We start from the raw sequence: 16052 nt of genomic DNA on the forward strand, positions 1-16052 counted from the left end.
GGGTCTCCGGGTCTCCAGGGACACAGCGGAGCCCACGGCACGGCCGGGAGGGTCCTGGCACAGCTGGAGCTGAGCTGGACATCCTGTGCTCCAGCACGGAGACTGGCACCGATGGAGCAAATTCCCACATCCTGGTGTGACTGGAGCAAATTCCCACATCCTCGTGTGACCCGAGCCCCAGATCTCTGTTTACACTTAATTACTTTGGGCAGGAGCTGGTTCCTCAACGAGCCTCTGGCCTGGCATGGGCTTTGGGCTCCGGGAGCTGTGGGATGAGCTGGGATTACAGTCAGGGACAGCCTCGTGGGGGTCCAGCACAGGCTGGGGGGGGGCTGGGGACTCCCACCTTCCACCACTCAAGGTGTGTTTCTGTTGGTGGTTTCAGTCCTGGGCGTGCAAAAGGCTTTATTTTCCCCTCTAAAGTTTGGGTGTGGGGCCCACGGGGAATATTTTGCTGCCAGGGATCCAGCCCAGAATTTGCCCTCGCTGTGGGTTGTGTTCCCTAATCCTGTGGCTTGTGCTGCTCCCTGGGGACCCACCACCATTTGATGCTCTTCCATGGAATGGGACCTGGATATCTGATGGAGAAACTGCTTCTTGTCTTGGGCCAGATTCCCAGTGACAAGCTCAACATTAAGGTCTTGTTTCCAAAACCAGCCTCAGCTGCCAGGAACCTGGGAGCCAAGACCTCCCATCCCAGCGCTCCCAGTCCCTCCCCATCCCCAGCACAGGCAGGTTTTTGTGTCCATCCCCCGGGGTGTGGGCAATTCCCTTTTTTTGGGGGGGGAGATCATCCCCTTGTGAATGAGGAGCCTGTTGGTATTGTCAAGAAACCGGGGTGGTGGTGGGGAAGAAGGGCTGAGGAGAACAATAGGATTTAAAATATTCGGAGCTGATGAATCAGCCACCGTTGTCTTGGGAGCCAGAGTGACACTTCAGTGGGAAGCTGCTGGAAACTGGGGGAAGGATGAGCCCCCACGCAGCAGGGGGAGAGGGGGGATGAAGGAAAATAACTTAATTGAGGAAAGGGAAATGTCTCATTAACGAGGTTTTGCACTCACTGGGTGAATCGGGGGTGTTTTGGGGATGAGGAGGAGGAATTTGGGTCCTGGGGGAGGGTTTGGGGGGACCCCTGGCTGTGTCAGGATCCAGCCTCGGTCCATGGTGGAGGTTTTCCACCTTTCCAGACCCTTCTTCACTGCCAGGGGGTCCCAGGCAACATCTCCAACCCTGCACTCCCAGTCCCCATCTGTTGCTATTGGAAGTGCATAAAAGGCTTTTAATTTACAGACAAAAGGTGGGAAAGTGGAATTTGGGGGCTTTAGCCTCTGCAGAGGATCAGCCCTGGCGGTGTGGGGCTCTTCTGACCCCAGAATAAAAGCACTTTGGGTGTTGTTTGAGGGGTTTGTGGGGGGATTTTTTCTGTGTTTTTTAACATGTTGCTGTTTTGGATGCAAAAACTCTACCTATGCAGTGGTGCTGCAGGATCTGGCATGAGGGAATTGCGTCTTCAGGAGGGTTTGGAGGACACTGGATTGTTTTCTTGTTCTCCCTTTCCTGCCTGGAAGAGGAAACGAGCTTTAATTATGGCCAAGCTGCCTGTTGTCGGGGTTTAATGATGGGTCTGCAAGCGACAGAGAGGGTTTGGTCCTTGCACTGGGCTGTGTCACCTCCCTGAATCCCGTCATTAAGGCTGGAATCTGGCCAGTACATCCCAGGATAACTGGAATAAGTAATTATCTGGTGTGGTTCCTGGTAGAGGAGCGTGTTGGGTGTCTTGGGGACGGGAATTGGGCTGAAATAAGTGATGTGTGGGTGTCTCTGCCCCCTCCCAAAACTGCTGAAGTTCTGGTTCATCTCCTGCAACAACAGGGCAAAAAGAAGGAAAACTTTTCACCCAGCTCAGGACATCCCTTGGGAGCTGAGGGAATGGGGCTGTGGCTCCATCCCTGCCCAGAGGAGCCCCAGTGCTCCCACAATCCCCCTTCCCTTCCTCCCAGTCCCGTTTGCCCAGGGAATAAAAAAAGCACAAACTGAGAGAATTTGTAACTCTGAAAGGAGAAAAAAAAAAAAAAAACAACCCTCTAGGAATTATTCATAATGATTTTTTTTCCCCCTTTTAAATGATGAATTGCCAGACAAGCGTCCCTGCAGGGCCGAGAGCCTGGATGCATCCCTGGCTGCTCCAGAGCGAGGAGGGTGGGACATCTCAGCCCTATCCTCCCCAGGAAAAGCCAAATCCACTCATTGCCATCTGCATTGTTAATGCAATTCCAAAATCGACCTAAACCTGCAGACAAAGGAACCAGCGTCATCATAATTAATCACACGTGTAAAAATAAAGCCTGATACATCAGGGCTCGTTATTCGCTGGATTAAGTAAAGGAAAAAAAGGGGGAAAGGACGTTTTCTGCAGTAGAAAACGTGATTTTGGGCTGAAGAAGTCCCTGGGAATAGCTGGGAGGTGAGTGGCAGCTCCCGTGTGCTGGCACAGGTCGCTGCATTATTCAGCTGCTGGTTTAACTGGGCTGTGAAATCGCTGGAGTCGGTGCCTGGCTCCGATTTCCCAGGGAGCTGGGACGTGGAGAGGGGTCCTGGAGTGCTGCTCCACCACCCCGGGGCTGGAATTCTGGATTTCACACGCCCACCTTGTGCTCTTTATGGTTCCCCCTTCCCTGGGAACTCACAAACGACAGGGCAGAAGTGAGAAACACCTTAAAATGCAAAGTCTCATTAAGCCCAAGAGGGGTTTCAGGCTCCAACACCCCTTTCTGTTGCTTTTTCACTAAATCCTCATTTGCATTTAAATTGCAAAAAATGTAATTTGGGCCAGATTTTGAGCTGCTGGGCTGTTAAAATAAAATTGTATCTTGATGACCAGCAGCAACAGAGGCTTTTTATTACTCAAGGCTTGGAAATAACTTCAGCTAAAGGGCCTCAGGGGTTCACAAAGGTGATTTTTTCCAAGTCCATGCGAGCTTTTAGAACTTGAATTTAGAATCACAGAACGGTTTGGGATGGAAGGGACCTTAAAGCTCATCTCATTCCACCCCTGCCGTGGGCAGGGACACCTTCCACTGTCCCAGGTTACTCCAAGCCCCGTCCAACCTGGCCTTGGACACTTCCAGGGATGGGGCAGCCACAGCTTCTCTGGAAAACCCATTCCAGGGCCTCACCACCCTCACGGGGAAGAGCAAAGAGTAAATTTAGAGGGTGTTTCCTCTCCCATCACTCCCCAAAACACCCCCCTGAGCCAGACCCTGCTCATTTTCAACGCCCCAGAGTCACGGGAGAGCTGGAAACTGCTTCCTATCTCCGATTTTATTTTGCTTTATTATTTTATTTTTTAGAAAGCAGGGTTCCTTTACAGAAATGCCACTGAAAAGGCCCAAAATCCCGAGGGCTGGAGCTGGAAATAGTGGCTGAAGCACTTTGTGAGGTGCTGTGGACCCGGCGGACTCAGCTCCATCACACACGGGGCAGCTGCTGTAGCAGGGGGTGGGGTGGGGGGGGTCACTTTGACTTCATACACCTATAGACACATATACATACAGATATATTTATATAAGTACACACAGAGCTCCCTCTGAGCATCCCAGTGGCGTTTCCCTGGGCCAGGATTTGTCCTCAGTTTCCCAGCCCGACCGAGGGGCTGGAGCAGCTGGAGGGGCTGGAGCAGTTTTTGGGAGGGGAGGAGCTGGATCAGCCCCCAGATCCCTGCTGGGCTGCTGCCAGGTGGGGATGCTCAAGGTCCACATGTCACCCCATGTGCCCCAGTGCAGTGCTCTCCGCCCATGTCCCGTTTTTCCCGGGAATATTCTGCCTTTCTTTCAGTCAGCAAACCCGGAGCTCAGGAAAGCCGCGTTCCTCGCTGTGTCCTGGGCTCGGAGCTCTGCCCGAGCACTTTAAAAAATAATGACTTGGAGCCTCTTAACCCGCTTTAAGGCCACGGCAGGCACGTTTCCCAGCAGGCTGGGAATTCGGTAGATGGAAAAAAGGCCCCGTGGGGACAGGAAATGGGGGGAAGAACTGCCTTTGGAGCCTCAGGGCAGCCCACGGACCCCAGCACTCGTGGGGGGCTCACTCATCCCCCCAACACGATGACATGTCCTCGGAGGGGCTGCACCAGGACAGAGATGCCTCATCCCTGATGGCAGGATTCACCTTCCCCGTGTCCCTGTTCCTTCCCTGCGGTGGGAAAAGCTGCTCTCCGTTGTGCCATTCCCAGCCTTGATCACGGGGTTGGATTTTAGGGAGCACTGAGGCACTGGCAGGTTGAAGAAATCACTGATTTAGGGTCACCACGTTTTTTTAGGGGTGTCCCCCCAAACTGAGATATCAAGCTGGAATTCAGCTTCATGCTCAAGCCAGGAGAGAACCCTGAGATGTCCTGCTCCACAGCATGGGATGTCCAGCCCGGTGGGACATCCTGAAATCCCACCATGCTCAAGTGCTCACCATCAACCAGCTCCAAACCTTTCCCACCACAGGCTGCTGAGGGTTCTGCCCTGGGGGTGGGTGGGGGTGGACAGCTAAAGGATGGTCTGCAATCCTCTGGACACTTCAGTCTCTCTTTTCAAGGAGCTGAAGCTCAGCTTTGTGGGACCTCGGGGGTTTCCCCCCAGTTCCTGCCCTGGAGCTGACCCTGCTTTCCCTTACCTGATGCTCCACGAGTTGTGGCAGCAGAGGATGAGGAACCCAAGCCAGTGATCCAGGACTCCATCTGTGCCTGCAGAGGGATCCTGAGGAGCCCTGGGCACGAGCTGGAGATGTCCAAGTGGATGTAACACTGAGCAAGAGGCTTTTGCCTGTGGCAGGTTGACACAGTGCAGGCAGAGGAGGAGGATCCGCTGGCACAGTCAATTTGAGACCCAAATGGGCAATTTCACCCTATTTGATTCCTTTGAAAAAGAAATTGGTTTTGGTTGCCTCATGTCTTCCTAACAGGGAAGGCTGCAATTTCCACAGGCTCTGGAGAAAGGTGGGGCTGCTGAGGAGAGGTAATGGCCGTTATTAGCCTAAATTGATGCAACTGGAGAAACCAGACACAAGACAGGCTCTGCCTCCAGCCCATGAGCCCCAGGTGCCCCCAGCGCTCGCCTGCTTCCTCCAGCTGCACCAATTTGTCCAGTCACTGCCATTCCTGCTTCCTCCAAGCATCCCCCTCCTCCTCCCCGGGCTGTCTGACTGCCTGGCAATGACGGTGGGAAGGGGGACAGCAAGGAAAAGTGGTGGCTCAGGGATGTGGGGCGGGGCTGACGGGGGGATTCGGGGAGCGGGAGGACCCATCAGTCGTGGTTCAGCTGCAGGTGATGTGGTCCAGAGGTTCCTGGAAGGTGGTTCCTGCAGGATGTGATGGGAGCTGGAGCTCAGCCATGCCTCTGGGGGGGATGCTGCTCCATCCAGATGAGAGCTGAAACCCCCAAATCTCTGCCTCTTGCAGGCTGTGGGTCCTATCTTGGTGCCTGCACAGCCTCTGTCCCTGCTTGGGGAACTGTGAAAGAAAGGGGATAGTTTTTTCATCTTCTCCTAAAAAAAAATAACACAACCCCATCCTACCCTTTTTGCCTCTGCTATGGAAATCTGGGCAGTGCTGTTGCTCATCCTTCTCCTCATGGGCAGGGAAGGGAGAGCCCTTGGCACTGCCTGTTATTCCATCCTAATTGCTTTAGCACTGCGAGAAGCAACTCGAGTTCCCACAAATTGCTCCCTTAATGAGGTTCTTCTCAGGCTTAATATCTTCATCAGTTCTCTGTCACCCTGATGGACAGTGGGCATGGGGAATTTGGCACTGGCACATGGTACAGGGTGAGCTTCAGGTGTGCTCTGGCTGTATCTGTATTCCCAGCATCACACCCATGTCCAGGGCTGCCCTGGCTGCAGTCAGAGGTCTCTAAATAACAGATTAATGACATTAATGACAGAAAGTTCTTCTCTGGGAGCAGCCCCAGATTGAAGGACTCCAGGTGTGGAGCTGGAGCTCTTTAATTACGGTCTCTGAAGTGGCATCATTTTCTCTTCCCAACTCTGGTTGTTTTTTTGGTCACAACTCAGAGAGGGATGGACTGAAGTCCCATGATCTGGCAGAGGAAACAGCCTCAGGTCATGCCAGGAGAGGTTTAAGTTGGATATTAGGAAACGTTTCTTCACTGAAAAGGTTGTCCAGCCCTGGCACAGCTGCCAGGATGGAGTCCCCATCCCTGCAGGGATTTAAAGCCGTGTGGATGTGGCACTCGGGGACATGGGTCAGTGGTGGCCTTGGCAGTGCTGGGGGAATGGTTGGACTCCACTCAGAGGGCTTTTCCAACCTGAATGATTCCACGGTCCTACAGCCACCCCCTGGCACAGTCCCCTTATGCCACGGGAGCGTTTCCCCTCCTGCCATGGGTTATGGTGCCACCTTGGCCCAGGAGGTGAAGCAGTCCTGGTGTCCTGGGCTCTGCAGAGAGCCACGTTTGGGAGGGTGACAGCCCTTGCTGGGTGGCCTTGGTTGAGGTGGGAGCAGCAGCAGAGCAGCTCTGCCCGGGTCGCCTCCTGTCCCGACCCTCTCCTTACGCCGCTCGGCGAGTCCCAGCTCCCCCATCCCGCTTCTCCGGGACGACCAAAGTCTTTGCAGTCACTGTGGGCACAACCCCCGGGGCGTCACCCAGCGGTGCCACCGCTCCGCTCAGAACTCCGTGGTGGTGACCTGGGTGACCTCCGAGCGCAGGTCGTCCCCTCCGCGGCCCCGGCAGCCCCGCTGGGGGCTGCCCACGCCTAGTCATGCCGGCTTGCTGGGGGCTTCCGAGGGCGTGCAGGTGGACACCCGCTCCCTCGTGGTGTTCCGGGCGCGGGAGAAGCTGTTCTGGTCCACGCGGGCTCGGAAGGGCAGGCAGAACTCCCGGAAGCACCGCTTGAAGTTCTCGTCCAGGAAGGCGTAGAGGACGGGGTTGAGGCTGCTGTTGGTGTAGCCCAGGGCGATGCAGAAGTGCAGGCTGGCCACCACGTAAGGGTTCTTCTTGTCGATGTCCACCAGCGTCCAGACGATGACGAAGATGTGGATGGGGGTCCAGCAGATGATGAAGGCGGCCACCACCACCAGCACCATGCGCGTGATGCGCCGCAGGTTCCGGTCCTTCTCCTTGGAGCCCGAGAGGAGGCGGACGCTCTTCAGGCGCAGGATCATCAGCCCGTAGCAGATGGTGATGACCAGGATGGGCACCAGGAAGGCGAAGATGAAGACGCAGATCTTGGTGACGGTGTCCCAGTAGATGGGAGGGTCGGGGAACTGCAGGGTGCACAGCACCATCCCGTCTGCGGGGGAGAGGAGGGTCAGGGAGGGAGCTGGGGGAGGCTCTGCTCTGGATACTCGGCCTTCTGGTCGTGCCTGGGCACGTTGAAACCTCAAGGAGATGCATTCCCACCTGCCAGCTCTTGGCAGAGGCTCCCCAGAGCCACCAGCCCACAGGGTGCTGAGGGGATACAGGGGGTGCAGTGACCTCTTCCCTGCAGAGCCTCCTGGGCCATCCCCACGCTGCATCCTCCCAACCCCTGTGCTGGACACATCCCCATGTCACCTTCTACTGAGACCTGTCCCCTTCCTCGGGATGCCCAGAGCTTTCCCAGCAGCCGAGGGCTGCTATTCCCACACTGGAACTGCAGATCTCAGTGTGGGCCAACTGGGGACTCCACAGCACTACCGGGGGTGTTTTTAGGAACCTGATTTCAGATATTCATAGAATATTCTGAGTTGGAAGGGATCCACGAAGATCATCAAGTCCAACTCTCTAGGGAATGGCCAGCATGGGAGTTGAACCCTTGGTTCAGTGTTTGGCATTATTAGCACCATGCTCTAACCAGTTTGCACCCCAGGAGCGGGGCAGAGGCACTGGTTGGACTGGAGATGGGGAAGGGTGTGGTGTCCCAGCCTTAAGGGGAAGGGAAGGCAATTTCTGGGATGGTTTCTAAGATGGAAAACTAACACCATGATGCCTTTTCCACAACATGGCACACTATGGTCCCACAGAGAGGTGCCCACACTGACCCCAAACCTGCTACAGGGCCGGGTGTCGAGTTCACCAGATCACCCCTGGGATGCACAGATGGGACAGGAGGGGGACATGTCCCCAAAAAACCACTTGCCTTTTGTCTTGGTGACCGCCATGACCATGATGGGCACCCCGATGAGGGAGGAGAGCACCCAGATGCAGACGTTGATGATCTTGGCCTTGGCCGGCGTCCGGAAGTCCAGGGCCTTGACCGGGTGGCACACGGCGACGTAGCGGTCCACGCTCATCATGGTGAGGGTGAAGATGCTGGTGAACATGTTGTAGTAGTCAATGGAGAGCACAACCTTGCAGAGCAGCTCCCCGAAGGGCCAGGTCTCCATGAGGTACTTGGCGCTCTGGAAGGGCAGCGTGCTGGTGGCCAGCGCGTCGGCCAGCGCCAGGTTGAAGATGTAGATGTTGGTGGCCGTCTTCATCTTGGTGTACCTGGGGAAGGGAGAGGCCACAGGGGGTCAGGGTGGGGGGCACGGGGACGTGTCGTGATGGGACCTTTCTGCAGCGTCAGGGTGCTCAGAGCCCTTCCAGGTGCCCCAGGGAGCACGCTGAGGAAGGACATTGAGCTGCTGGAGCGAGTCCAGAGGAGACCACGGAGCTGATCAGAGGGATGGAGCAGCTCTGCTGTGAGGAAACACTGAGAGAATTGGGGCTGTTCAGCCTGGAGAAGAGAAGGCTCCAGGGTGTTCTAATTGTGGCCTCTCAGTGCCTGAATGAGCTGACAGGAAAGATGGAGAGGGACTATTTACAGAGACTATTTACAAGGGCCTGGAGTGACAGGACAAGGGGGAATGGCTTACCACTGCCAGAGGGCAGGGTTAAATGGGATATTAGGGATAAATTCTTCCCTGTGAGAGTGGGGAGGCCCTGACAGAGGTTGCCCAGAGAAGCTGTGACTGCCCCATCCCTGCAAGTGTCCAAGGCCAGGCTGGACAGGACTTGGAGCAACCTGGGATAGTGGAAGGTGTCCCTGCCCATGGCAGGGGGTGGAATGAGATGAACTTTAAGGTCCCTTCCAATCCAAACCATTCCATGATTCTCTGATTCTACACTTGTGTTCTTGCAGGCGTTTAGTGTGTGTTAAAGTCATAAAATCACAGAATCCCAGAATGGTTTGGGTTGGAAGGGACCTTAAAGCTCCTTAAAGTTCCACCCCCTGTCACGGGCAGGGATGGCACCCACTGAATCCTGGTGCCTGAGCAGGGGGTGACACTCCCACATGCTGAGCTGGGACCTGCAGAACATGGGGCTGGGGCCCTGCAGAACATGGGGCTGGGACCCTGCCACAGTGGTCATCCCTTGTCCAGGGAGGTGGCACTCAATCCATGCCTGCCTTTATTCAAAGGAATAAAGAACTTTCCAGAGAAGTCAATTCTCCGAAGAGACCAATTTACTCCATTTCCCTGACTCAGTTGCATCCACGTCCTTTATCCCCCCTAACCCTCCTCCACCTGATTTTCCACCCAGTAACCCGTGATCATCCAGCCTCCTTCCCTGCAGAAGTCGGATCGATTACCCCCGGAAACAGGCCATCTGGAAGCAGCCCAATTAGCCAGCCTGGAGCTCCAGAACCTTTGGGGAAGCCTGGCTGATTCTCCTGGGGCATTTGGCAAGGGCTGGCTCTGGTCCTTGTCACATCATGGCAAGAGAAACGCCTGGTCCCGCGTGCCCAAACCGTTCCTGAAGGGATGAGGCGAAGTCTTGGTGGATGCCAGGGCAGCAGGGGTGTGTGTGTGTGTGCATCCTGGGAGCATCCAGCCCCGCAGGAGCTGCTCAAGAGGATGCTCTGAGTGTTGGGGTGGGTTGGAAGTGAACGCCAAGGGGTCTACTGGGGGTCCCCAAAGAGCAACACATGGGGTGGGGGCAGCTCTGTGGCTCTTTACTGGGTTGAGGGCAGGGCTACACCAGCAGCTCCAGCCCTTCCCTGTGCTCCCTTCCAGCAAATCCTTGGAGCTCTGAGCATCCTCGGCAGCCTCGAGCTCGTTTGGATGCACCCTAATTAATTAAGAACGGGGTTTGCACACAAGCATCTCTGTGCATGGCTAAACCTGCCCGTGGGCATCGCTGGGGTGGGTCAGGGAGGGGGAAGAGGATGGATGAAAAGGTGGTTGTCCTTGGAGTTCTTATAAAATAGATGGAGAGGGACTTTTTGTATGGGCAGACAGGGGCAAGACAGTTTTAGACTGGCAGAGGGCATATTTGGATCAGGTGTTAGGGAGAAATTCTTCCCTGTGAGGGTGGGGAGGCCCCGGCACAGGTTGCCCAGAGAAGCTGTGGCTGCCCCAAGTGTCCAAGGCCAGGTTGGATGGGGTTTGGAGCAACCTGGGCTAGTGGAAGGTGTTCCCTGACCGTGGAACAAGGTGGATTTAAGGTCCCTTCCTGCCCCCAGGACAGCAGGTTGGTGTAGGAAAGAAGAGAAGCTTTGGGGTGACCTAACTGTGGCCTTCCAGTCCCTGAAGGGAACCTACAAGAGAGATGGAAATCAGACTGGGATTGGTGGTGCTGCCCAACCCCTTCCATTTGTCTTTTCTGCCTCTCAGCAGGTCAGGAGAGCGTGTCAGTGGGGACCAGGAGCTGGAGGCTGCAAAACCCGTTTCTGTCTGGGAAAAAAATAGAAAGCAGCAGCTCATCCCAGCTCCAACAGTGCTCCTTGTCTCCTTCACCACGGCTGCAAATGGCAGCCCCTTGCCCAAGGGTGGAAATATTCGAGTTGAGCTTTCGTTTTTGGTTTTTTTATTATTTATTTATTTATTTTAAATACGGCATTAAAAATGTCTTGCCCTTGAAAAGTCCTTTTCAGTTCTCTTTAGTGTTATTTTCCAGGCGCTTTTGCAAATGCATCTCTCGGAAAAGTTTCCTTCCAGGTTAAACAAAAAAAAAAAAAAAAAGCTGAGAATTCGTGGCCCTGTCAGGTTTTGCCTCCCCTGCAAACAAACGGTCTGTTCGGGTACATTCACACGTCCTTGGGCTCTGGGTTTTTGAGTAAAATGGGGCAAAAAAAAAAATTAATCAGTTATTCGTTCTGTGCTCTGCCAGATGTGCTGGGTGAGCACTTCCCAACCCCTGCCAGATGTGCCAGGGGTGGGGGAGAGGAGGGTCTGAGGCTGTTGCCCCCTCCCCGGGCAGGATGGGGCTGGTGAGGGCAAAGCAGTGACAACTGGGATGATGGAGATAAGTGGGATAATGATGGGGAGGAGTGGGATGATGGGGAAAACTGGGATGGTGATGGGGGTATCTGGGATGAAGAGTTGACTGGGATGAGGGGAAAACTGGGATGGTGATGGGGATAAGTGGGATGATGGGGATAACTGGGATGGTGATGGGGGTAACTGGGATGAAGAGTTGACTGGGATGATGGGGATAACTGGGATGGTGATGCAGATAAGTGGGATGATGGGGATAACTGGGATGGTGATGGGGGTAACTGGGATGAAGAGTTGACTGGGATGATGGGGATAACTGGGATGATGGGTTGACTGAGATGGTGATGGGGATAACTGGGATGATGGGGATGACAATTTATCCCTCAGCACAGGGGTTTTGGGGCAGGATTCAGCCCCTTCCAGGCTCGGGTTGAGGTTCCAACCCACTGCACAGGGTGGGGGGTCCATCCTGGTGACCCCCCTCAGCTGCAAACGGAGCTGCTGCTGCAGAAAAGAGATTTGTTGCCCCCATTAGAGAGAACCATCTTCTGCTGATGGAGCTCCCCAGGCTGCCAAACCCTTCGTAATTAAGCGAGTGCCTTGATTGGGAAGTTACCACGCACTTGAACGGAACAATCTGGGAGGTGTTGATGGAGAGGAGGGGAGGGAGGGGATGGAACAAGCACAGGGCAGCTCTGCTTTCCAGGCTGGACCCCCAAGTAGGGACCCCCCCTCTCCAAACCTCTCGGAAAATAAATAAGCGAAAGAAAAAGTGAATAACAAGCCAAAGAAAAAACTCCTGGAGCTGCTAAAAAGCCACCGCCTGGCAGAGCCTGGCTTAACAAAGCCTGCACCCAGCTGTCCCTGCAGCCTGTGTGGGAGCTGGCAGGGGGCTGATGGGCTCCAGAGGGATGGGGGGCACTCACAGGCCTGAGCTCGCAGCTGCAAATTGCTTCCAAGGGTGTTTTTAAAAGCAGTGGGAATGGCAGTGCTGGCCAGAGCTGTGGTGGGGAGGGTGCTGGGTGTGCTGGGCTCCCTCCCAGTGCGTGGATGGGAGCTGGGAGCTATGGAGCAGGTCCTGTGTCCGCCTGCTCCTGGCACTCAGCGTGGTCCCCGGGGGTCCCTGAGTCAGCAGGATGTGCTCCAGCCGTGCTTCCAGAGTGCCCAGGTACCCTGCCCAGACAGGGTGGCACCTGCCCAGACAGCGGGAGGTGGCACCAGGAGGATGGCACAAGGCAAACACCAACATCTCCCTGGCAGTGAGGTCTGAACCCGAGTTGATCCCAGCTCACAGCCCCATCCTGCACGGACACAGGTCATCCCAAGTCCTGGCCTAAACCCTGCTGGTGTGGAACAACTCTGCCAAGGAACCCTGGGAGACTCCTGGCAGGTTTGGCCATGGAAAGGGCGAGGGCAAATCACCACAGCCACTCCTGAGCCAGGAGCTCGGAGGACAGTGTTTATTCATTCCTTGGGAGATATTCCCTATCCCTGGAAGTGTTCAAAGCCAAGCTGGACAGGGCCTGGAGCAACCTGGGATAGTGGAAGGTGTCCCTGCCAGTGGCAGGGGGTGGAACAAATGGTCTTAAAGTCCCTTCCAACCCAAACCATTCCATAATTCTATGATTCTGTGTTTAATTCCAGAATCAGGTGGAAAAGGGGGGGCTAGAAGCCACGGTGATGGGATCTGTGGATCAGTAGAATCAGGTTACTCAGTGAGTGAAACAGGGAGGATGTTGTTTGCACATGACATTGTTCTCTTTAAAACGCCCTCCCCTCTCCCTGCCGAGCAGAACCAGCTGGAGGGGGTCTAATAACACCCATCCCTCACCCTGACACCGCTCGTGGCTCTGGCTCTGCTGCAATTACCTCAGTTTGCTTTTTCAGACCGGGGCTCATTTTTAACTCCGCTTCGAGCGGGTGAAAAATCCTGTCGGGTGTCAGGTCAGGTCAGGGAGTGACACCCCAACCCCTGTCCCCCTCACCCACCCCGCAGGGTGGCTGAAAGCACAACCCAAAGAGTGGGGAGCTGGGGTGCTGAGGGTGATCTCACGAGGGTGATGGTCAGCCCGGAGTGGCTCACGGACACGTTTCAGGCTCATTTCCTCCCCTCCGGTGAGTCACCACATTTATCCCCGTGCACAGGCAGTGCCAGGCTGTGCTGACCTCCTGTAACCATCCCTGTGGACTGAAAGGGATGGGAAAAGGGGCGTGGGAATGGTTAGAAAGTGGGGATTTGGCAGGGTTGCTTAGAGAAAGCCACCAGCTCTGGTTTGGCCCCAGGGTTTTGGCCAGGCTGGGGTTACAACAACCCCTGAGGTGATTGGGATTAATCCCACAAATCCTGGACGCCCAGGAAAAGACCCCTCCAGTGTGGGAGGGGGAGCTGCAAAGCCCAGCACCCAGTGAGACCCTCGTGCTCCCTCCTGCCAGGCTGGAGGTGCTGGAGTCTGTGCCAGTGCAGAGTGTGACAGCAGTGTGTCAGTGAGCACAGCCCAGTCCTCCACTGCCAGCGGGGTCTGGGGGCCATGGAGTGGGCTCTGCCAACCCCACTGCTGGTGCTGGTCCTGTGCTCTGCAAGACTCGGCTTTATTGTCCCATATTCCCTCTTGTTCGGGCAGGACCAAACAGTGCCTCGGACAAAGGGTCTGGCAGGAGATTTTGTACCTCAGCACGAGTGCCAGGCTGGATACAGCAGTGCCCTGTCTTTCACAGGGGGGTGGTGGGGTCCTGCTGCTTGTCCTGGGGTGCAGAGACCCCTCAGACCCCCCCTCCCTGCCCAGGGACAGCCTCAACAAAGGTGCCAAGGTCCTGGATGGATCCAAAGGAGGCTTTGGGGTCCCCCGGGACAGGAGGGGGGGTCTCTGTGCCGCTGGAGCTGGTACCCCCCCCGAGGGGCTCAGGGACAGCTCGGCCGGGTGGGAGCGGGGCCGGGCCACGCGGCTCCTGCTCTTTGTTAGAGCAAAGCAGGAGCCAGGCGGCTGCGGGAGCTGGGAATGGGCTGGATGGGTAATTCCCACGCACGGAGTGGGGTGGTGCCAGTGGGAGCCCACCAGCCCCTCCATCCCCGGCTGCGGGGGGCAGAGCAGCTCCCAGCCCCCGGCGCGACCAGCCCTGCGGCTCCTCTCCCTCACACGGGGCGAGGGGACACTCAGCACTGCTGGGGTCGGGCCGTCCCCCCAAACACGGCTCCCCTGCACCCCTCGAGCTGCTCCGTGCACACACAGCCTCTGCTTTTACCCCTCGCGCAGCCCCTGGACCCCTCCTCACACACACACGCGTGTCACACGCGTGTCACACACCTGTCACACCCATCTCGGTGCCGCCCGCTCACAAGCACCCGGTGCGCGCCCACTCTCCCTCCTCCTCCTCCTCCCTCCCCGAGCCGCTGGCTCACACCCCGGGCACGCTCAGATTCACACCCCGGGCACACCCACACTCATCCCTCGTGCACCCTCACTTTGCTGCTGGTTCACACGTGGCACACACTCGGTCCCGGTGCTGTCTCACCCCTGGCGCACGCTCACCCTCACTCACACTCACACTCACCTTTCACTCCTGATGCACACACACAATCCCGGTGTGCACACTCACACACCCCTCTGCACGCTCAGCCCTGCCGCTGTCTCACACTCGGTGCACACCCATTCCCGGTGCACACCCGCTCCTCTTGCCCTCTCACACCTCGCTGCACACCCACCCCCGGCCCACCCCGGCTCCCGGTGCCCACCCCCCCGTGCCCACCCCCCCGTGCCCCGCTCTCACCTGACGATGCCGTACATGACCAGGACGTTGCCCAGCAGCCCCACCACGCACACCACGGAGTAGAGCGCGGTGATGACGATGGCGATCAGGATGGACGTGGCGTTCTTGGCCCTCTGCGGGCCCGTCTCGTTGCCCCCGTGCCCGGGCAGGGGGGCCCAGGCGGTGCCGTTGCCCCAGGGGGTGGCCGCGGCCGAGGGCAGCACCGAGGGCAGCACCGAGGGCAGCACCGTGCTCAGCTCCATGGGCGCATCCATGGGCACATCCATGGGCAGCTCCATGGCCCGCGGGCTGCCGTGGCCCCGCCGGGGCTCCCGGGGCGCACCCGAGCGCCGAGGGTTCGAGTCCCGCTCCCGCCCGGTGCCGACGCCGCTCCCGCACCCGCGCGGGGCCGGGGACGCTTTATAAACCCGCGTGTCCCCCGAGCCACGTGGGGCCGGGGGCGGCCCTGTTCGCCTGCCCGCCCCCCCCGCCCGCCCGCCCGCCTGCCTGCAGCCCCCCGCTCCCTGCCTGCTCCCCCCGCTCCCTCCCTGCTATCCTCTCCCCCTGCTCCCTACCTGTCCCCCCCTCCCTCTCCGTCCCTGCCTTCCTCCCCGCGGCAGATCCTTATCTTCCCTCCCCGGTCTCTTTTTCCTTCATCCCTGTCTGCGTCCCCTCATGCCTACCTGCTCCCCCTCTCTCTACCTGATCCCCTCATCCCTACCTGCTCCCCGCATCCCTGCCCCTCCCGCCCCATCCCTGCCTGTCCCCCCTATCCCTGCCTTCCCCCCCGCATTCCCTCCCTGCCTCCCCCCATCCCTCCGTTCCTCCCTGCCTTTCTCCCCCCCGGATCCCTACCTGCGCCCCCCGCCCCCGCCCCGCTTGTCTCTCTCTCCCCCAATCCCCTCCAACCTCCTCTCCCGGTCCCTGCCTTCCCAACCTCTGCCTTACCCCCGCCCCCCCCCGCAATTCCTGCTTCCCTTCCCACCACCCAGGTCCCTGGACCTGCACTCCCTCCTCCCCATCCCTGCCTCTCCCCTCCATCCCTGCCTTCCCCACCCCAATCCCTGTCTGTCCCCAAATCCCTCCCGGTCCCTGCCTTCCCCTATCCCTGCCTGTCGCCCACCCC

The 16052-nt window shown here is 57.4% G+C and overlaps 1 protein-coding gene across 1 annotated transcript; it reads right to left on the reverse strand.

The window, feature by feature from the left end:
- Positions 1-3210: 3210 nt before the first annotated feature.
- On the reverse strand, positions 3211-15366 carry OPRD1 (opioid receptor delta 1). Its single transcript, XM_051807209.1, has 3 exons — positions 14948-15366; positions 8122-8471; positions 3211-7293 (listed from the first exon to the last, which is right to left on the reverse strand). The coding sequence occupies exons 1-3, from the start codon at positions 15223-15225 to the stop codon at positions 6761-6763; spliced, it is 1161 nt and encodes a 386-aa protein (XP_051663169.1). The 5' UTR covers positions 15226-15366; the 3' UTR covers positions 3211-6760.
- Between the last annotated feature and the right edge of the window lie 686 nt (positions 15367-16052).

This window comes from Manacus candei, unplaced genomic scaffold (assembly GCF_025592945.1).
Source record: "Manacus candei isolate 608988 ecotype Guabito, Panama unplaced genomic scaffold, ASM2559294v1 h1tg000070l, whole genome shotgun sequence".
NCBI lineage: Eukaryota > Metazoa > Chordata > Aves > Passeriformes > Pipridae > Manacus > Manacus candei.

Excerpts from the sequence above, each read along its gene's own strand:
- OPRD1 (XM_051807209.1), bottom strand. The coding sequence starts at position 15,225 with ATGGAGCTGCCCATGGATGTGCCCATGGATGCGCCCATGGAGCTGAGC. Across the intron at positions 8,472-14,947 it reads GTCATGTACGGCATCGTCAG|GTACACCAAGATGAAGACGG; the intron begins GTGAGAGCGGGG and ends TCCCTTCCCCAG. Across the intron at positions 7,294-8,121 it reads GGCGGTCACCAAGACAAAAG|ACGGGATGGTGCTGTGCACC; the intron begins GCAAGTGGTTTT and ends TCTCCCCCGCAG.